General features: G+C 42.1%; 2 protein-coding genes across 2 annotated transcripts; both read left to right on the top strand.

Annotated features, from left to right (window-relative positions):
• The first annotated feature begins 48 nt into the window (after nt 1-48).
• Nucleotides 49-14694, top strand: LOC311339003 (natural resistance-associated macrophage protein 2-like). Its single transcript, XM_084464359.1, has 17 exons — nt 49-191; nt 3742-3826; nt 4643-4782; nt 5274-5393; nt 5514-5633; nt 6027-6133; nt 6212-6282; nt 6393-6460; nt 6560-6715; nt 7240-7398; nt 7505-7591; nt 8125-8244; nt 8734-8883; nt 9381-9454; nt 9606-9759; nt 10052-10105; nt 12632-14694. Exons 2-17 carry the CDS (start codon nt 3793-3795, stop codon nt 12707-12709), a joined length of 1692 nt encoding a protein of 563 aa, XP_084320485.1. The 5' UTR covers nt 49-191; nt 3742-3792; the 3' UTR covers nt 12710-14694.
• A 1253-nt stretch (nt 14695-15947) lies between these two features.
• Nucleotides 15948-17947, top strand: cnpy2 (canopy FGF signaling regulator 2). The gene is made up of 6 exons (XM_084464704.1): nt 15948-16040; nt 16247-16375; nt 16455-16570; nt 16898-17095; nt 17274-17370; nt 17532-17947. Exons 2-6 carry the CDS (start codon nt 16267-16269, stop codon nt 17573-17575), a joined length of 564 nt encoding a protein of 187 aa, XP_084320830.1. The 5' UTR covers nt 15948-16040; nt 16247-16266; the 3' UTR covers nt 17576-17947.
• The last annotated feature ends 5052 nt before the right edge of the window (nt 17948-22999 follow it).

The following is a 22999-nucleotide window of genomic DNA, read 5'->3' as shown; positions in this document are numbered from 1 at the left end:
ATGTGGCGGAGCTGTAGCACGTGCTCCTCCAGGACATCCGACCCGCAGGTGACATGGAATGGACACTTTTTTTTTTACCAAGAGTTAGCGATTTAGTGTTGTTGCTGTGGTAGGGTTTCTTGCAACTATATGTATAGTCAATGGGATCCGTGTGTCTGTTAACACTTCCTGACTTTGCCGTATCTACCCAGGTAAGACGACGTTCGTCATACTTGTTTCAAGGTTAGCTGTTACAAACCTGCTAACTAACTAGCATTGTCAAGACAAATGGCGTTCTCAACCTTACGTCGCATTGTCACCGACACAATGCTATTGATCATCATCCTCTGATTTGGGATTTTGGAGATTAATTTCATACGTAAGGTATAGTTCAGGCGGGTTCTGATCTGAACTGACAAGACTCCCGTATTTACAAAGAGACGAATGACTGCCAACGCTGCAACGTCACCATTTAAGTGTCACCTGGACAGGTCCATCAACAGATGGGACCTGTAATTGTTATAATATACCTCGTTCTGTTCTCGCAAAGCATACGGGTCTGATTCATTTTGAAATGTTTTTAATGCTATTGTGTATCTAAATGTAATATTCTACAAATGTATTAACACAGTAGACTTACTGAGGCCCAGTGTTCTTTTCTCTGCATTTTACTGCATACAGTGAAAGATGTGGAAATAACCTGCACTATCCAATACATCACCCTACAGCTGAGCAATTAACTCTGCTGGAACATAGTGTTCTTTAGAGGTGTTATGCTGTTACGTTTATCTCAATAAACAGCATCGAGTGAATGGAATATTCTTGATAGATTAACCCCTCAACAATAATAGTACATTTTATATATATATATGATCCATGACATTGCCTTAACAACTTGATCTAGTTTTGGGATTTAATTTGTGCACCGTTTGGGAGTTGAAGAAGATATGCGTAATATCTAATATATAATTGGTCAGAAACCACATTCTGTAACCATAAGAAATACAGATATTACAGAATTGTTGTAGTGCTCTGTTAGTTGCTTTCATGCATGCTATTCTGGTTAGCCTTACAGTTGTCCTTGGCAACTGCTGTCCTTGGCAGCAGATTTCTTTATTTTATGCCACATTCCAGACTAGGAATTTAAAACGTTTTCCACCTTGTGATTAACAAAAACGGCCGTGGTTCTGTAGCCATCGAGAAGGGTTTCAGTTTAACAGAAGGAAGTACTAGCTTTGATCTGTACTTTATTTGAGACAATTCATTGGTATTTTTAATAGGGGTGGGAAAAATAATCGATTCTTCGATGCATCATGATTCTCTCTAGAACGATTCCGTCTCAATGCAGAAAAATTAATAATCGTAAACAAATTTAATAATAGTTTTTTTATTAAATTTGTTCGCCTGCTGCAGAGCGCTTCAGAAAGCAGCAAAAGTCTTGTAAGTAGCAAAGTCAGATTTATATATATATATATATATATATATATATATATATATATTTGAAAATCACGCATGGAAATTGTTGAATCGAGATGCATCGATAATCGTTTTATAATCGAATCGTTGACCTCTGAATCAGAATCGAATCATGAGGTGCCAAGAGATTCCCACCCCTAATTTTTAATATACATAGGTCTGTTGTAATCCTTGGATATAGGTGTTGTATGTTCATTAGGCCTTACATTTTGATAGTGCTTAAAAAAAGAAACAAGGTTAAACCCAATATAATGGGCTTTGAGATAGTTTTCCTGATCCTTTGCAAATGTATTGGTGACCTTTTATTTTATTAATTATTGTGTAGCAATAACTGCATCAGGCTTCATTGGTGAATAATTCTTACTTCTGTTTATGTTTCAGACTGCTATAAACTGTGTTTTATGAACATTATGGCTCAGTATCTGATAGCTGGGAGGGTTCCTTAAAATGTCTGTTTGGGTGGAGACAGATGTAATGTGATTGCATGCCCTGTTGGGTGTAGATTGTGTGTCGTTTTGTTCGGTGGGGGGTTGTCCTGATCCGTTTAAACTGATTAATGTGTTTAAACCAACATCATCATTGCCACAGTTGGTTGATTTTAACATTAAAAAATCGGAATGGATTTGTGTTGTACATAAGATATTTTGGATTGTAATAGTAACTCTATTTTTCCTGTATGCAAGTATTGGATAGAGGATTTTTGAATGGCTTCATACTCTTCAACATTAAAGGTTAACACAAGAGTAAAAGCTAATAATAGGGCCTGATGTATTACAAGATGGTTACATAACACATTACAGAATTGACACAACAGCTGCAGTACATAATAGGCAGTCTTTGTATGATCTGGGGAGATGTGTAATGCATGATACTATGCAAGTAAAGTTGATTGGTAGACATTTTTGTTGCAGCCATCTTATAACAGCATTAACATAGTAAAAAAAAGTCACCCCGTTGTCTGGCATTTCATCTCCCGGCCGAACGCCTGGTGCTCCAAATTAGCACTATTGGCAAGAGAAAGGGCGGGATATCCAAGCATGTTTTTTGATATCCATTTTAGTTACATGGGATATCAAGGATATCCATGCTTGTGAGAGAGGGACTTTGATGGAGATATTTTTCTGCTAAATTAGTTTGATATTGCTATGCCATTCTTTGTAAAACAGTTTATTCTCCATGTTGCCAACTTGACATTGATGTTGTTATTCTTCCTGTGCCAGGGACTGTTAACCGGCATACGTAGCTTATGGGAATTTAGACAACGGAGATTCTGTTGAGGTAGACCAGATACCCCTACTATTCATGACCCTCTCTCAGCCTAGAAAGCAAGTGTATTCACCATCTTGTAGCAAAGTTTATTGCATGATGACCACAACGGATTAGTCGATGTACTACATAACAGTTCTGTTAACTACTGTAACTAGGCTGACAAAAACATGGCACTGCATGCATGCCATATGGATGAAAAAGAAATGTAATCAGATTGAAATATATAGCAATCATGGTTCACTGTGTTTATGATTTATTACATTTCCATTTGGTCATAGCAGACACTTTTAACCTAAAGTGATTTACAAGTGAGGCTGAGAACGTGTGTGTGTGTGTGTGTGTGTGTGTGTGTGTGTGTGTGTGTGTGTGTGTGTGTGTGTGTGTGTGTGTGTGTGTGTGTGTGTGTGTGTGTGTGTGTGTGTGTGTGTGCACTCGCGTGACCCTGGGGAGGGACTAATCCTGTGCTGCTCTGTGTCTTGCCTCAGGTTGTATTTTCAGTCATGTGATTACATCATGAAAGGGACCCCATGATCCCTTCTGTGCATGTTGTATCAGAGTTCATAGCATGCAGTTAATGAATGGAATTTTAGAGGTGCATAGGATTTTCTGGGTTGAATCTGAGCATTAGGATACATTTTTATTGTATTCAAATTCAAAAAAACTTTATTTTTCCCCAAGGGGCAATTGAAGGCACATAGAGCAGCAGCATTACACAGGACAAGCTTAAGTGCAAAAACAAGAACAAGACAAAGTGCTGTTACTGACAGATAAAACAGTTATGTACAAATATACAGAATAAGAATACAGAATTATGTTTATAAATAGAGAGTTGATTCTTTTGGCAAAAATCCCCTGTTTACGCAACCTAGAACAGAGGAACAAATGTGACGACAATAATGATTAGTCATTATGTCTGCAGAGGAGATTGTCAAGTCATTCTCACAGGATCAGCCACTTTGTTCTTGCCTTCTGACTTGGTGTTGTTCTGGTCATACAATAGCTGTTTTCTTATTGCAGGAAGGCTGATATTCTTCCCTTGAGTGTGTAGGGATTCTCCTGCCGGCCCAGATGAAGGAAAACCAAGAAGGAGACCTCCTGGAAGGTGAGTGCCTATGATAACAGAAATCAGACACGCCAACAGCAGCAAAGGCATCCATTATGTGCGTGAGTCCATCCACAACTCACCAGCAAAAGCCGCTTGCAGTATATGTTGTGTGATTTGATTGTGTGCATTGTGATTACTTTGAAGCCTTTTCCCTGTACAAGGCGTAAGTTCTAGGTCCAACATATTGAGTTGTAGGGGTTTGTTTTAGGGTTTGTCTCCTGGTGAATCGCCAAAAGGCCAAATGGAGCCAGCAAACAGTCGCTTTCAATGTCATTATTCCCAATTTAATCATTAACATTTTGATCAACACTTTCGAGTGTTTTTATGATGCTTACTTAACAAAACCAAACATATTGTCTGTGAAATGTTACCGCCAAATCTTTGTTCAAACTTGACTGACTCTGTAACGGGAGAAAATTGCGGGGGCTTTTAAGGAAGTGTACATTCAAACCCAACAGTTGTAGTCCATGGTAATTCATTTTTAGCTAGAGGAAGTGTGGGTGCCACAGTCACATGTAATTTTATATATAACCTTTAAATGCCATGGATAGACTGGGACGCAGCAGGAAGCCAATGAATCAGTCGACTCAGAAGCAAAGAAGACCTATGGACACACTGACTTCATGACCTCAACAATAATACAATACTCTGAATAATAAGAATTTACCACTGTAAATAAAATATTGCAAATCATATATTATTTGGTTCGGCGTATCGAGAAGCTTGCCCTAATACCTTCCCTACAAGTATTTGTATTTATGTGCTGGTCCTTAGCCTCTGTTCCAGTTAATGGTTTATCTCTTTTCATCTCAGATGACTTCCCGCAGAACAATGGGGAAGTGTCAGCGGGTCAGTACAGCACCGTCTCCCCTCCTGGCTCCCCCACAGACCAGGAGGAGCCCTTCTCCACCTACTTTGACGAGAAGGTGGCTATTCCAGAAGATGCCAACCAGGTATGAATGTAGGCTGTGGTAAAATGTCGGTCTTGATGATGGTCTTTTTTTTTTTTTTTTTTTTGCATAAATGACTCCCCTGATCATACCTCCAAGGTGATACTTTCCTCTACACTATTCACAATCTAAGTGAACTATCAATTGTGTTGACGGGTCGGTGCTCAGTAGCTTAAATATTACAAAATAACATTATTGCCTGCAGCTTGGAAGGAATTGACCTTTGACGGCATATTGCGTTTGGAGAGCCCTATGAACCATAGCACAAGAGTGCAAGTTGGATGTATGTGAACCGACAGATTTTCTATGACGCATAGTGTCATAAATTTGTGGTTTAGCGTGACACCCTGGAGAATACTAAAGGTCGGACTAGATGCGACAAGTCGTATTAACCAACTAGTGGAGTATAAATAATTTAAATGAAGTCATTTAGGCTTTTTGGGAGTTGTACACATGTTTAAATGAAAATTTTGAAATGTGTAAATTCCTTCCAGACATTCAGTTTCCGTAAACTGTGGGCGTTCACCGGGCCCGGCTTCCTGATGAGCATCGCCTACTTGGACCCGGGCAACATCGAGTCAGACCTCCAGTCTGGAGCTAAAGCAGGCTTCAAGGTGACTAGAACAGCGTCAGCCCAACACATCCACAATGTTGTCCTTCTTTTGGCTTTTCGACTCTAACCTGGCCCTGCTGATGTGCCCCCCGCCCCCCCCCCCCCCCCCCCCCTCTCGCAGCTCTTGTGGGTGCTCCTGGGGGCCACCATCATCGGGCTGCTCTTGCAGAGGCTGGCTGCACGCCTGGGGGTCGTGACTGGAATGCACTTGGCTGAAGTGTGCAATCGCCAGTATCCCACTGTGAGTGCTACAATCAGCATCCCTGCGCTCGCAGTGCTCTCACACGCACGCGCATACTGAATCATGCCCACCAAACAGTGATGCAACCACCACCCAACTCTGTTGTGAACCACATGTAAAATACAACAGTATCTTTTGATCCTTAACCAGATCCAAACTTTGGGAGAGCAACCTTTTTTCGTCATGATAAAAGACGGGACAATTAATTTATCTGTGTGGCATTTACACAAATGGAAAAAAATAGTATTGTGGCTTTTGGTTTTAAAGGGCTTAATCCAACAGTGTATAGGTCTCTGACATCCTTCTATCACATTAATAGTAATGCAGTTTTGCTATTGCACCAGTTCTGTCTTGATGTATCTATATTATTACCAGCATCAATTTCTCTCTTAGGTTCCACGTATAGTCCTTTGGCTCATGGTGGAGTTGGCCATTATCGGCTCCGACATGCAGGAGGTTATAGGCTGTGCCATAGCGTTTCACCTTCTGTCTGTTGGCAGGTAAGATGCCTTCCTCCGTGTGTGTATTTGTCTCTGTGTTTCTGTTTGATTATTAAACCTGTTCTGTTAAACCAACAGGATTCCTCTGTGGGCTGGCGTCCTCATCACGATAGTGGACACATTTGTCTTCCTCTTTTTAGACAAGTATGGTATGTGACTATGCGACACGCATAGATTAAAATGCCATGCTTGGGCACCTGCTTAAAAGTACAGAGTTGGTGCTTTTAAAATGGTAACCAACAATGGTTTCTTTTCATAGGCTTAAGGAAGCTCGAAGCGTTCTTTGGTGTGCTCATCACCATCATGGCCATCAGTTTTGGTTACGAGGTAAGCGCCTCCTCTATGACTACTCTTCTATAATCGCTTCCAGGCTTCAGGTGGTGGTTCAGGTTGCTCATTCCTTCACCGACCTTCTTTGTTCTGCAGTATGTGCTGGTGAAGCCGGACCAGGTGGAGGTGATGAAGGGGATGTTCATACCGTACTGTAAGGACTGCGGTACCATCCAGCTGGAGCAGGCGGTGGGCATAGTGGGGGCCGTCATCATGCCCCACAACATCTACCTGCACTCGGCCCTCGTCAAGGTAGAAACTCGTGCCCAGACATTGAATTACTGAATGTATGAGGTTGTAGGATCATCTAGCAGTGGGTTGGTTGTTTGTGTCCCTTGCCGGTTCCGGATACGATCGCTAATGTCTGCTGATAACCTACAGGCATCCTTGAGCAAGATGCCTGAACTTTGGGCATTTTTCAACCTGGACCCTGTTTTTCCGTTATACCAAGATTTTTGTAATTGTGCCCCAATGAGTAAATGCACCACACGTGTTCCCTCATCATCATCATCATCCAGCCCCAGCACCCCCTCAATGTACGCCGCCTGGAGCTTGTTTCAGAGCAAGACTTCTCCTTGAGTGAGACTTGGACATTTATAATTCCAATCTGAGTCTGTCGATGCCATAACTAACACTTTCAGAGGACGTACATTGACGGGTGCTATTGCCCCAAAACTGTTATACTAATACTGTCTGTATTAGTCCCCGAGGCTCAATGGAAAATAAAATACCCTCACTATTATGGAAACTGTCTTTCTCCTTCTCTGATGTCTTAGTCTCGTCAAATCGACCGCAGTAACAAGAATGAAGTGAAGGAAGCCAACAAGTACTACTTCATCGAGGCCACCATCGCCCTTTTCGTCTCGTTCCTCATCAACGTCTTCGTGGTGGCCGTGTTCGCTCAGGCCTTCTACAACAAGTCCAACATGGAAGTGGTGCGTGTGCAGTGTCATCAAACCACTGCTTGAGGTCGTCTCCAGACACGTCCGGCTCAGTGTTACGCATCTTATATTTGTCTGTGACGCCATTCCTCTTTTGCAGAGTTTAGCTTGCAATGATTCAAGCATCCCGTATAAAGACCTGTTTCCCATGAACAACCAAACACTGGAGGTGGATATTTATAAAGGGGTAAGTAACCTCCAGAGTAATTGATACGTACAGTATCAACAGTATAGTTGAGTGGTCAGAACACGGTGCCAATGATGGTTTTTGAGTTATGTATCTAGTCAATATCTAGGGCTTTATTTTAGAGGTTTAATTCTCTCACCGGACCCAAGACCGGCCCAGTAGGATGTTCCTGTACATTTTCTCTGGCCGGTTCGGTCTCTTTTTAGGTATGAAACGAGGCTTGCGCCCATAAATGCATCCAATTAGTCGGGCCAGTACCGGGCTCAGACAGACCGTGTGTGTGCCCGGGTTGGGTCGGGCTTCTTTCTTTGGACCCTATCCAAGCTCTACTTTATGTCTTTTATTACATTATAATTGCATTATAATAATGGATCATTTATTTACAGTTTTGTGCATTTGAATTTTTTTTGTCGTTATGTACAATGCAGATGAAATGATCAGATTAGGGAAAAAGAGGATATTCAGTTTAGAGACATCAGAGTTATTTCCTCTTGAACCCTGTTGCCTCAACGTTCCTCTGTGCGTGTTTCCAGGGGGTGGTTCTGGGCTGTTTCTTTGGCCCCGTAGCCCTCTATATCTGGGCCATCGGGATCCTCGCTGCTGGACAGAGCTCCACCATGACCGGGACCTACTCCGGACAGTTTGTCATGGAGGTAGGGCTTTGTTTATTGCTTCTGGTTGCTATGTGAGGGAACATTGTCACGACAACGGGTTGAAAAGGATTCCCCCTCAACCACGAGACATGTTGATAACCCTGTGCAGAAAATAGGGCCCTCTGACTGGCTTCAAAGGCAGACATGTTAATGAGTCCGCAGAGTCGCCACTGTGCCCTGGTCCCCCAGGCACGATTCGTCTGCTTGGCCTAGTTAACGCTCGCCTCTGTTTGGCTCAGAGGCTTTGCTCTTTTTCCAGCCCTGACCTCGGCTGCAGACACTAGGCCCCGACATGCCCGTTCATGTCTATACATGGACTACTACACGCTATACCTGATTTCCAAAACACAAATGAGTCCCATCTGTGTGTATTTATCTGGGTTAAGGTGCTTCACGCTTGTTTGTGGACATGAGGGTTTTGCATAGTTCCATGGTTTGTTTTCTCAAACAAACGTTGTTGTTGTTGTTGTTGTTGTTGTTTTCCTCAAGGGCTTCCTGAACCTGAAATGGTCACGTTTTGCACGGGTGCTGCTCACCCGATCCATCGCCATCACGCCCACGCTGCTGGTGGCCATCTTCCAGGATATCACCCGCCTGACGGGGATGAACGACTTCCTCAACGTGCTGCAGAGCCTGCAGGTCAGCGGGGCGGGGAGGAGGGCCGTGTGGATGAGGCCAGGGTTATTCTGGATCCCTTCTGGGGAACACTAAATACATGCTAGAGCCTTGGGCTTTAAAGGCCTTTCATTCAGCACCAGAAATGCAATGACATCTGGTTAAATACTTATTGAGTAATTGATTGATGCAACTTTTGATACAAATTCATACAAATTTCATGTGTGGTTTTCTAGGCTGACACTTATCAACGTGACAAATTACAGGAATAAACCCCCCAAAATATCAAATGGGTGCATGAAAACATTTAAAACCATACAAATTATAGTTTTAATATTGTATATTTTATTATTTTGTGGACCTATTTTGAGTTGTTGTTGTTGTTACTCCAAATATGTGTTATCCATCCACAACAGTTGTTGCCCAATGCACCTTGCTTTAATCTCCTAATTTTGGCACATCTGTAAAAAAAATTGCAAACCCTACAGAGCTAACACACATCTTTTGTCTTCTTTCAACAGTTACCGTTTGCGTTGATCCCAATATTGACCTTCACCAGTCTCGAATCCATAATGAACGACTTTGTGAATGGATTGTAAGTGTATCATTATATATTTATTTGCATCACAATCATTTCCAGCCAAGTCTTTCTTTGTATACGACTTTGGTCAGCTTTGACTCAGACCTCGACTACGGGTCGGTATCAAAACACTGACTGTTGTCCCTGACCTGCTTTGTGTCTTCAGGGCATGGAAGATCGCTGGGGGATGCATCATCCTGATGGTGTGTGCCATCAACATGTACTTTGTGATCGTGTACGTGACCAGCCTTGCCAGCGTGTGGCTCTACGTGCTGGCAGCCATCGTCTCCATAGCGTACCTCTGCTTCGTCTGCTACCTGGTAGGTGGACACTGGTGTTCGGTCGTGTTTATGTATGCAAATATGGAAAACGTGAACGGAGGGTTTATTTTAATCTGAACCTCCTTTTTTAAGTATCGCCCTCGTCCAAACGTAAAAAGAAACTTGGGTCTACACTAGTGTTTGACGTTTCAAATAAGCTTTAGAAGAGTCTGCAGCCTATAATTACATGTTAAAGCTACCTATAATAGATGTTTTGCCGAGAAACAAAACATGGTTATAAAAACAATGCTTTCTGCTGTTTAATGCCTGCTCCTGTCCTCTCTGTGTTTAGGGGTGGCTCTGTTTAATTGCCCTGGGGGTTTCCTGTCTGGACTTTGGCAGCAGGGTAAGCAATAATCCTGCTGTATTCATAGAGGAGCGACCTGAATATGATACTTAGATGTGGGTCGGAAAAAAAAACAACCTCTGTGCCAACCAGCATTCCTTTTGTTTCTGGAAGGGGATTGAACCTTGCAAAAACGTGACTTGTTGTATACAATTAATTTGACAAGGGTCTAAATGGTAAACATACAGGGGATTCTGAATAGATTATTTGTGTGTGTTTTGGGTACAAACCAAATCAGTATTTGCAGGAAAGAAAAGCTGTGTACACATTTGAATCATCTTATAGTTCTATTTTTCCATAATTAAACGTTTTTGTATTGGGTTGTGTTGAGTGACAATAAATTGCCTTTTGATTTAATCAAAATAACTTTTTAACATAGTCTTCAGAAGTCATTGATCATAGTACTACTGTATATCATAATCCAAGTGTCACGCCCATCAAGAAGACATGAAGTTACATGTAAGTCCATCAAGTTACATGTAACACTCATTGAAACCTTTTTCTTTATGTGCAACTACTCTACTGGAAGCTTACTTTATACAGAATATCATAGCTAGAGACCTATATAGTATTTGACCTCAACAGATGGTACGCTATCGGTATTGGCATTAACTACCTTGAGACACTTCTTGGCAAGTGTTCAAACTAAAGACATGAATGTCTCATCAGTGTTGAAAGAATTATCATTTAAATGTTTTATTTTTGACTACTAATCCTGATATTTTGATAAAACACGGTAATCCCCTCTTGGTAAGATCACCATTCGTCATTCGTCGGCAATATTGCATGTGCATGTGGACCTGTGACGGTGTTGCCCACACTTTTCAGCGTGGGGTTTCCTCCCACACAGAAGGACACGCATGTAGGGGCGCCCTTCACGGTGCTCAGGTTCCCGTTAAGGGTTAGCGTCTGCTATTCTTAGGCCCCACATAAATCCTCACGATGCCGCGTCCATCAAGCCCCATACTAGCCTATGCTCTTTGCACGTTTTAACCTCATTAACGTCACTCCATGAATGAACACGTTTTTTTTAACCAGGGAGACCCTCTTTCGACGTGTGAACCACGAGTCATAACATGGTGTCAATTCTGTCTGACCTCTTAAATAATAATGGCACAAATGTTGTCTGTCAGATGCCAGCACAATTACAGATTGAGAATCAAGCCCTTTTTAATGCACAACACAATCTTTCATCTGATGTTTTTTTTTTTGTTCCCATCTGAAATTATGGTCAAGCAGAGACCAGTTCATGTTGCCGATACTGGTAGCTCTTACTGGTTTATCCTTTTTCCACCATATCCACCATTATTTGCAAAGGATATTCTTTAATGTAGATGTTTCGCGTCATTTAACATTGTCTATGGAATTTTATTAATTTTACAGAAATTTAGATTTGACTGTTTCGGTGAACATATGGCCAGCGTAAATTATTCTTGAATGTTTTGTCCTTTTTTGTTGAACTGCTGTCATCAGTGCCTTCTGTGAAATAATGACACTCTATATTGAGTGCCTCTTTTTGAGTTGTCTCAATGCACATTCTGTAGGCCAATGTAGTGTTCTGTAGCCTAAAGTAAACTATTGCTGTCTATAACCAACTGAAGTCATCGTCTGTCCTTTGATACTTGCTTAAGTACGCCAATGCGCCATGTATCCGTATGAATAAACAAGAGGATATATGGAGACTCATGGTGTCTTGTGTCTTGGTATACCTTTGGCAAAGTAATTCCATGTTTTCCTTTTTAGAAGTCAGAGCCACGGTAGTATGATTAGTTGGTACTTTTGTTGGCAAGAGTAGCATGTCTTGTACTCAATTAATCTCACCACCTGTATTTACTTACATTGCAAGCTGGCAAATTCTTCTGAAAAGGATGTCTCTGCAGTAAGTAAGATACTCTAATCAAAGATCCAAGTAAAATTTGCAACTGCATTTTACCTCAGGATTATTTTGAATAGATACTTTGACAGTTCTATACCCCAGTTTATATTGAGTACTGACTAAGGTTAACGTACTTGTCTGCAAGAAATCTGCCAATGTTTTGGGGTATACTTTGGATGTTTTCACCTGTCAGGTGAGCATACCCAATGCCTAATATTTTTGTAATCACAACATCAGCCATTTGATTATAAGTAATCAGTCTGGTCAAACTCCAATCCAACAAATTTATGAATGTAATATCCCCTTTCGTACAAAAAAAAAGATTGTAAATCCATTATCAGCCTTAGTGTGGAAAATCCCACCATTTCCTCCTGATTGTTAAGAATTTACAAAGATTTCCCTGCTATCCAATATCTGATACGGGGCTGCCTTGGACATATACAGGGCACAGAGGGTGGCTGCTGTTGATTTCCCCTCAAAGATATTGAAGCTGGAGATCGGAAACCATTTTTGAGCCTCCCAAAAAGAACCAGCCCTCTTGCATGTATTTTTTTTGTAGGTGTTAACAAAGTTGAATGTGCACAATCAGTGCAGTTTATCCTACATTAACTATACACACAATTACTAACCCCCTTTATCTTTTCTTCTAGGTTCGGCTGGGATTATCAGGCCACACTGACCTCTACTTATTGAACGATATGGATGCTAATTCCGTGTCTGAACAATAGGGAGAGATGTAGAGATGCACTCTGCATCATCCCCTGCTGCTTTGCTGTGCCATCACCAGCTAATGTATAGGTGTGAGTGAGAGAGCGAGAGAGAGAGGGGGGGGGAAGGAGAGAGAGCAAATGAGAGATGGCATTGGAAGGATTTCATGCCCAGGAGTTTACTACAAGACCTTTCAAAGTAAGAATGTGCCTTATGGATTCCAATCCATCCAGTCACTTTACCCACTTAGTCCTGCTGAAGGGGAGGGGGTGGAGCCTCCCAGTTGTCTGTGGGCAACAAGGCAGGGAGATTGCCAGTCCATTGCAGTCCTTTCGTGCAAGGGTCTCCAATCAGCCTCACCCCTGTGTCTTTGGTGGTGGGCGGCAATCAGAGAATCCACAGGAGACCCACGATTTACAGTAACCAAGAGAGAAGATCCAACTCCACCAACCAACATGCAGGGCTCAAGCTGGGAATCAAACTTGAGTGTCTGCAGCTGTGAAACAAAAGTGCTATCCATTGAGTCAGCTCACACCACAGAGAATAGTTGATCAGATGGGTTGTGCCATGTGGGTCATTTTCTGACAAACATGGTGTGGGCCCAATCTGTATTATTGTCCCATTGTTTGTTTATTATGATATGACAGATTTTGTGTGAGGTGTGTGTGTTAATAACTGTACAGCAAAGCCATTTTTTTTAATGAATATCCAAATATGGGCAACCCTCGCCAAGCCTGGAGCCTCTCCATTGTGAATGGAAGCAACAGATTTTTATTGTAATGAATTTAGGTGCTGCAATTGCTTTCCAACTTGCTGGCATTGAGCACTTTAAAATAGCCCCATGGACAGCATATCTTTGGAAATCAATCATGTGGCAAATACATTAACATTAACAACCAAAATAACCATAAATAATCCCAATGTTAAGCGTGGTTCCTGATGCCTGTCTAGTAATTCACGTATTATTCCTTGAGTAGCGACCACATTCTTTCTTCCCTATTCTCAATATAAACATGGGCGACATACATGATTCATTGTATTACTAAAAACAAAACTTTAAGTTGCATTATGTGGGTTATTCCGGTACTATTCCATCCACAAGCCTTATTTTAAGTGATAATTCAATTTATGTTCATCATTCTTAACTAAATTATGCATTTTTTTGTCAAATTGTTATTAATTGTATCTGCAATTTTCTGCAATTGTCTTTTTATAATATTTGCTTTCAATGGGAAATATAAACTATTGATTGAGTTATAAAATGGGATTAGCAAGTAGCAATACATTTATAAGGAATTGTTAAGAACGTATACAAGCCAAGGGAGAGTGAGTCTTCAGGGAGTCCATTCTTTTTTTAATACATTTCCATTTCAAGTTTGACATTTTTTATGAATTCCTTTTGTATTGTTACTTTTTCTTATGCTTTTTTTTATTTTTTTATAGAAAATGTTAAGTAGTTGTACATTATCAGAAAACCCCCAAAACTATATCTCCATTCACAACAATAATTAACTGTCAATTATTGGATGAGTTGTTGGCTGCTGCTGTTATTCTGAATTAGGTTAATGGAATTTTAGGAATGTTTTGTGCAAATGACATGGGGCACATTTTTATTTAGTTAACCAATTTAAATAGATATTTATATTATATATATTATAAATATATATTTATCAATTAATCAAATATTTCCAGTCGAATGTTTCCACACAAGTGCAGCAGTGAACACTCAAAGCCTTCTGTAGTTGACAATGAATTTGATTTAAAAAAAAAAAAGGTTTAACAGCCAAGCAAAATGTTGTTCTTAGAAATATTCAAGTGGATATAACAATCTTAACATAAAAGCAAGATGTAATGAGTGTTTTAACTCACTGTTTTTTTTTGGATTTAAATTATTAGCCTAAGGTCAGTAGAAATGATAACGTTTTTGTCATTTTGTTTTTTTCATCTAATAAGGGTAATTTCTTCATTATTTATTAATAATAAAATAAAGGAATACAACTGCCTTTCATCTATGTCCTATATGGCTTGGGATTTTTTTTTTCGCAAAGTCCACTAAGTAATACTAATTAAGACCATATTTAAAGCGTTTATTTTTATGGGTTTACAGATGCTTACAATATTTGTTTATCTTGGTTAACTGACATGTGCGTAAAACCAGCAATAAAACAACAACTGAAAAGACTGAAATAAAACCAAATATTTGTACATGATTGTATCATTTCTTTCATAATTGAGTACTTGTCATCATTCACTGAAGTCTCCATCGGCCCTATCCTCGTTGGTAGCTGGTGTGCTGCCTTGGACCCATTCCCCTCATGCAGGCTCCAACCCTCTCAAGGCCTGCCTCCCCACACTCTGCCCACTCGTCACCAAAACTGGAACTCCTCCTCGTCTTCTGGTACCCCATCCGCCTTGAAGCTTGCCACAATGCCACAGTCACCCCATACTCAAGAACAATTCCTTAATTAAACTCCAGAATGTACAAAACTCTACCGCCCGCCTTCCTTCAAGTACCCTATCCTTAAACACAGGCTCGACTTCAAGATTAAACTCTGCACCTGCAAGGCTCTCAACAACCGGGCTCCAACCCTAATCCCTCTCTGACCTGCTCCACCTCCACATCCCCTCCAGAGGCCTCAGGTCTGCTGATGTCAACCTCCTGCACATGTGGTACCAAGCACTGAACCTGGGGTGACAGGGTGTTTTCAGTCGCCACCTCTGTGTTTGAAGTCATTTCCAACATCACATCACAAATGCCCCCACACTGTCATCACTTGAAGAGGCCCTCAAAACTCGTCACTTGCTATTCCTACTTATCATTTTTTATTTAAGTTTACTGTTTGATTCATCGTACTGTCGTACTTTGAAAAGTATGTCTGATGTATTATTATTATTATTATTATTTAGTACAACCACTACAATTCTTAATGTAATTCATATTTTGGATACATACTTGAGCCAAACTTTGGATAGAAGCAATTCATTTAGCAATGTATTCAATGTATTCAATGTATTTTACCATGGCACCAGCATAATTCATTTAAAATAAGTATTAGATATTTTTGTGATATTATGACATGCTAATTATGGCAATTTAAACACACGATAAAAACTGCAATCTCCCTCGTGTCCACTTTTTTATTCATGTGAAGGGCTGGAAGTCCTTCTGGAAACACATCCTGGCCACAGGAGGGCGCTGCGACGTGTCTTGACTCATTTCTGGCAGCTCTTTCTCAGCTGCTTCTCTTTCTAGCCTCTCCGATGCCTACGTCACCACATTTCGCCGATGTGATGAAAAAGCGTGTAATAAGCTCATAGTTGTGCTTTTTTTTTGATATACTGCTTAAACTCGTAAGTCTTCTACTTTATTTTGTTGAAGAGTTTTATTTTAAACCTCTCTCGCGAACATTTACAGAGCATATATTTCCAAATAATATTCCTAAAGAACATGTCTTTGTACACTGATGGCAATCAACTATTTGGCATGTTGATTGTTGGTTTTAGATATCAAGGTGCTGTCCTTAATTCTTGTAATGGATCGATGACGATTTCCACAGCTCCCTGAGTCAGATGCAAGATGAGGAGCGCACACCTGGTGCTGTGTGTTGCTAGAACATACCTGCTGCTGTGGCTTCTTGGGACCCTCGCCGAAGGAGCTCGTCAGGGGCAGGACATCAAATGTGGAGGTATGGATGCCAAACACGCATATAGAGACGTTAATTTGGTCTTTGAGTCCACGTTTGACTTCTCCGGTGTTGTCTATAGCGTGCCGGGCCCTGGTAGATGAGATGGAGTGGGCTATCTCCAAGGTAGACCCAAAGAAAACCATCCAGACGGGATCATTCAGGATTAACCCTGATGGCAGCCAGTCAATTAGAGAGGTAAGGTGACACCGGTTGGGTGCTCTTCTAACGTTACCAAACCGCAAATCGCCTCTTGTTAGCTAATGGGGAATGTGTTATTAGGGCTTGAGCTTGTAGGGGAAAGGTTCGTTTCCTTCAGAGCCGGAAAAGGAATGTAAATTGTTAAACATAGTTCATATTTCATCTAGCTTAAGGTTTTGAGCTCGATATCGTGAATAAAAAGAAATAGGACAGAATGGAATAACAACAGCCTTCAAAGTTTTACACAAATTTTGCATGACGTTTTTACACAATTGATTTACTAATTTCATATATGTTGATATTTTCCTTATTTCTTCCCAACAGATCCCTCTGGCCCGCTCAGAAGGACACCTCCTGGACTTGATGGAGGATGTGTGTGAGAGGATGAAGGACTATGGGGAGCGAGTGGACCCCAACTCTAGCAGGAAGACCTATGTCAGGGTCGCATCAAGAAACGGTGAACCCATGGACCTCTCGGAGGCCAAACTGGATTCTTCCGTTACCTCAAGTCTTAAGTTTGCGGTGAGTAGAATGTGTGCTTTTAGACGGGGTCAATGTAATGTCCAACGTAATGTATATCTAATAGATAGATACTGTACTTTATTTATCCCTGAGGGGAAGTTATGGTGTTGAGTATGACGATGATGTCCTAAATGTTAGCTCCTGTGTAACATGGTATGTTTTCTTTGTTCTTCCTCAGTGTGAAACAATAGCCGAACAGAATGAAGACGAAATCATTGAATTCTTCTCTACCGAGACAGACAACGTCAAAGACAAGCTTTGCAGCAAGAGAACAGGTTAGTGTGTGTGGCCTCCCTTTGTCCTACATTAACATGCAAATAAGTATGAATGTTGTCTTGAATTCTATGTTGTTGACTCCATTCTGAGTCTTACATGGTATACTAAACCTATTGGGATCTGTTTTGAAGACTTTCTTGTAATTCACTGTTTCTTCTAGATCTATGTGACCATGCTCTGAAAATGCACCACGATGAACTTTGATGTTTTTCCACCTTGACGGAAGTCTCCTTGAGGTATCTCAAATAAAACTGGTCATAGTGGTGGATATGGTCACAAGTTTACATCATGGCATAGAAATAATTCCCCAGCAGCATCAATAAACGTAAAAAATTACAAATTTAAGTGCCAAACATATTATTAAATCTTCAGTTTTTCCTGTTAACGATAATCATGTAGTCATTGTGACACATTTGTAGATATTCTAGCTATTGCAAATTATTGTATTCGGACCCAGATTTGTAACGCAACCACCTTGTGTCCTCTTGCTGTTCCATTTCTTTAGAACGCATTGTGAACTGTCTGCCTTTTGAAACATGTGAATATTCCCCAGATTTTATACGTTTTGTTACCTCAATCAAAATAAATTTGTACCACATCAAACTATAATTTGTCATCTATTATTTTGCAAAGAAAAAATATCTTATGGACAGACATGGATTTGAGAACTCTTTATTTCTTTAAAAATGGATCAAAACCTTTCAATATTAAAACGTGAATCAAGTATGTATTATGATTTTCACACTCAACATCAAAACCATGAATAGATGAAAAAACAATGATATAGGCAATGCACAGATACATTTTTAAAGATTAATAACATGAGCATCAACAGAATTAGAGCAATAGTGAATTATTAAGGCATTTCAATCTACCTACCACTTCCAATGTAATGCACAATTAATTAAAAGTTATGAGTAACTTTGTTAATATAATTTAAATCAAACTGTTCAGTTCATATCCCCATCAGCAAACCCTACTCTGTCAACCCCGGTACCAGGAGGAACCGTATCAGTCACAGGAGGAACAGATAGCATGGCAATCGGCTCCTCAGGCTCAATAACATCCTTGATATTTTCTTCTGCCGGCTGCACTAGATCTTTGATATCTGACACCTCCGATGTCTCTGCAATCTCGTCACATCCCAATAGCAGAGGTGAGACAGACGCATGATGGTTTGTGTCTGTTTCATCTCGTCCACCCTCATCATTCTCAACTAAACTGTCCTCGACTTTGTCATAACATTTCTCTTTCTCTTTCTCATCCGAGCTGATCTCGTCATTTGTCATCTCCTGCTCCTTCGCGAGATCTGGGTTGTTGTCGTCAATGTCCCCCTCCTCCTCAACCTCCTCAGCACTGTTTACAGCAGTTTCCTCCAAATCTTGTCTGTTTATGTTGCTGCAGGACAACGTGTCTTCATCCTGAAGACCTTCCTCATGGTGTTCATCTTGTGGCATCAGTCCTACTGTTGCGTCCTCAAACGGTTCCTTCTCCGGCTCCTCCAGTAGCGTGGTTCCATCAAGGACGAGCTCCTCTTCTCTATCGCTGCTGACGTGATCAGTGGCAGACACTGTTGCTTTCCCAATTCCCTCACTGTCAGGTAACACTATGTCCTCAGATTCCATATCCCCCTTTGACTCGTCTATCGAAGCCAAGTGTTCAACTGCGTTCTGTGGGTCCCACAGCTCACTCACCTCTTCGTCTTCATTCTCAGAGTCAGGTGCTGTGTGTTTTCTAATGCGGTTCACTGCGTCCCACAGGGACTTGGGATATTGGGACTCCTCTGTGTCTTTAATGGTAGTTGGAAGCTCCAGTGGAACAGTGTCCTCTTCTACTTTATGAGGCGGGAAACCTGGAGAGCATTCCAAGGGTGCAGAGGACAGCAATAGTAGGGGTGTGGGAGATTCCGAACAACCAGAGGCAGAGGGTTCTGAAATGCCAGATAGAGAGGGTTCGGGGTGAAGGGCTTTGTTTTCTGAAACAGATAGTGACGTCAAGTCAATTTGCAGAGCTGGCTCACTGTTAAAGTCAGAAACATCTGACAAAAATGTAGATTCATCCGGAGAGGCTTCGATGTCAGATACCAAAGGAGAACATTTGAGGTTAACGGTGTTTATGTCTATTGAAGGGTCGAGACAATGAATGACAGATTGAGGGCACGCATCATCTCCGGTTCCCTCGGTTTCTCCGTTGCTCTGTTCCTGGCTGCATGATTCAAGGAGGGGCTCGGTTGTGATCGGAAGTTGCTGCAAACCTCTAACCTCTGTTAGTGGCTCAAAGTCAGTCGTGTTATCTTCAGAAATGGCAATCTGTTCCTCAAGCTCTGTAACTTCCTTGTTATCTTCTTTTGCCGGCTGCAATAGATCTTTGATACTGTCTTTTTGGCAATCTGCAATCTCGTCACAGAACCCTGGTTCATCTGTATCGTCTTCAAAGAGGCACTCATTAGTGTTATCAGTGATGTCATTGTTTGTAAGCTGCAAACTGTCATCCAACTCATGTTCCTCTTCACACGCCTCGAGAACGGACGATGAATCTTCCTGGTGAACCGATGAATCAAGACAATGGAGACTCAGGAAAGGGAGTTCAGGCGTGGACGCGCTGGGCAACGGAAATAGAACGTATTCACAGGGAGGAGGAGAGACGGTGTCAGTGGATGTCGATGAACAAGGTCCCTGAGGAGTATGGGTTGCGGTTTCTGGACTTTCCGAAGTATCGTTCATGAACGCTGAAGGAGGAACTGTTTCTGTGGCTGACTCACAGGAAAGAGAATTATGCTGGATGTGACATGGGAAATCAGCAGGTGACTCTGGTTGTAAATCGGAGGGGTCAGAGGGAGGTGAAGAGCAAGCATTGTTTTCATTGGGTAGATCGTTTTCCTCTGTGCTCTCTTCTTGACCGTCGGTTTGAGACACCTGTCCTTGTAGCACACTTCTTCCCAGAGGTTCTACGTCTTCAGGTTCCCGATCTTCTATGACGTCCTCTGTTGAATCAGGGCAGTCTGATATTTCTGGCTTTCCTTCCCGCAGGATTTCCGGATCTTCATTGTGTCCGGTGTCTAGTACATCTGGGGGGATAGTTCTATCTTGCGCACGCTCACTCTCGCTCTCATCTGCATGAATGTCATCAGGTAACTGTTTCACTATCTCGTTTTGTTTTCCTTCATTAAGGCACAAAACATCCGATGTGTTGTCGCCTAGTGGGGATGTTTCCTGTTCATTTTCTGGATTCTGACTACACAGGTCAGGAGCTGTTACAGTCTCCTGACACGTCAGCTCGGTGTTGCTGTCAAGCAAAGGGATTCCCAGGATCCTTTCAGCGCGCGCGGTCAGCGTCTCCTTTTCAGGAGGGGGAATGTGAGGCGGGCAGGGGAGACAGAGGTCAACTGCTTTTTCAGGCTGCAGTTCCTCTGCCTTCAAGACATCTTCATGTGTTAGATCTGTTGGGTCGCCTTCCTCGAGGTCAGTCTGGGGTTCAGGTTCAACCTGGGTTTGGATAGATTCCACTAGGCCTGTGTCTACATGCGGAGGATTGTATGGGGGGTGGAATAAATAATTAACATGTTCCTTCTTAGGAGAGGGAATCAACTCCATTCTGACTAGTACACTGGTAGTATCGATTACCAGTTGACCTCCGCAGCTCTCTGCTTTTTCATCTTCCTTTATCTCAAATCGCCTAACCTCAATGTCAATAGGATGGCCACACATGTCTGTACTCTTGCTTGTTGGACTGTGGTTAACCAGAGCTCTACATCGGAGAGAACTGTTTCTGTCCATCCTGGCTGTGTATCCAGGCTCCCTCCACAGCGGGAATCTGAGTGGTGATGTCTGTCCTACCTCTGGTCCAACTACAGGATTTACATCACCTACACCATCCTTTTCTGTGGTTGATTGTAAATGGCTCTGGTTTGCTAAACTACAGCCTGTTTGTGACTCTATGTTCTGCACAGCAGCTTGCTGGCTCTCCACCATACCAATTGTGTCTTTACAGATGGTTTTGAGATCTCCATTCCTTCTGGGAATAGTATGTTCGGCCGGGATCCTTGACAGATTTTCTACACTAAAGTCCACCTCATCTGCAAGTTTAGTCATTCTGTGGATGATGTCATTGTCATCCCTTAAACCCGTAGTAATCCCCCCTAACTCCGAGCTTTCACTGTTAAATTTTTTGGTACAATGTGGCACAGCTTTGGTTTCTACATTTTCTCTCAATGTCTCAGATTTAGTTTCACACATTCGCGAGACCAAGCAAAATATGGTTGCTCCACCTGTCCTCTGGTTTAATTTAAATTTCCGTCCTTCAATTACATTTGAACTAATACCCTCTGTTGGCTTTGATTCCTGGACCTCACGTGGAGACGAGTGACTGACAGGTTGAACCTGACTTGGCTGTGAATAAATCGGTTGATTCTGCCATAAAGTGTTAGTCGCTTGCATTTGCTCATCGTAAGAATTAGAGTCCAAGGCAGATCTTTGTTTCTGGGACTCTTTAGTGTCCATCTCCTTATTTCCTCCTCTAATGTCTTGCAAATCGCTAGACATGTTTTGATTGTGTTGTGTTGACTGTAAATAGGATGTGTTTCTGTTACCTTGCTGGTCTGTACCAAATGCGTTGTGGTACTGCATCGCAGGTGAGCTGTTATGTTGGCCATCATACGCAGGCGGGCCTATGTAGCCAGGGGGTTGGCTAAACCTCATTCTCTGGTACTTGTTCCTCTCCATGGTGCTATCAGGACGACATATGGGTAACGGGTTGTACGTCATTGTCTTCTGCTGACCTCCGACCTCCGACGGGCCTCGGGGACCCGAATACGACTCTGACCTCTGCAGCGCTGCCATGTGAGAGTCCGGTGCGTGCCTGTTGACCCTCCCCAGGGTCCTGCTGGTCTCAGGGGCGTCCTGGAAGGCGCCCTTCATGTCGGCACCCATACGTCGCCTCCTGGGAAGGGAGTGGCTGTACCGAGCTGCCCATGCCTGCAACTCCCGGTAGCTGCTGTCACTCAGACTGCTGCTGCTACTGCCGGGCTCCCACCTCCTCTGCCACCCTTCGTTTGGAGTCCCTAACTCATATTCTCTCTCCGGTGCCACTCTGTATCCTCCTGCTATCCGTTCTCTTCCTCTCGTCTCTTGAGGCTGAGGGCGGTCTTTGTTTGGGTTGTCGAGCCCGAAAGGGAAGTGGGAGGCGGGGGCGGCCAGGTCTGGGTTGGTCCAGTTGGTGTAGTCGTGAAGGATCCCTCCCGTCCTGGATCCTGGTACAGTCCAGCAGCTGGGCTCTCGCTGGTCACAGAGAGGCAAAGGGAGATACGTGGCCTTATGTCTGTCATGGTACCTAAAGATTAGAAGAGCAAGGGTATAAGTCACTATATAAGCATGAATAAGTATGAATGCAGTATTACTGTACATTTTTCAATTGAAAATAATTTCACTACTTGATATGGATAACCACCATAATGCTACAAACATAATACAATGAGTGATCAAAAAACTTTTTCAAAACACTTATTTAGTTTCTAAATGTTTTATTTTTTAAACAAAACTAGACTTACATGTGTGTACAGTTTGGTCCGGGTACTGTACAATATTTGGCATAAACAGGTGACTGCCCCTGACTCTCAGCCCAGTATGCCAT

Source organism: Micromesistius poutassou (assembly GCF_964030765.1).
Source record: "Micromesistius poutassou genome assembly, chromosome: 2".
In the NCBI taxonomy this organism is placed as follows: Eukaryota; Metazoa; Chordata; class Actinopteri; order Gadiformes; family Gadidae; genus Micromesistius; species Micromesistius poutassou.
Note: the sequence above shows the minus strand (reverse complement) of the source record. Positions and strands in the feature narration are given on the sequence as shown.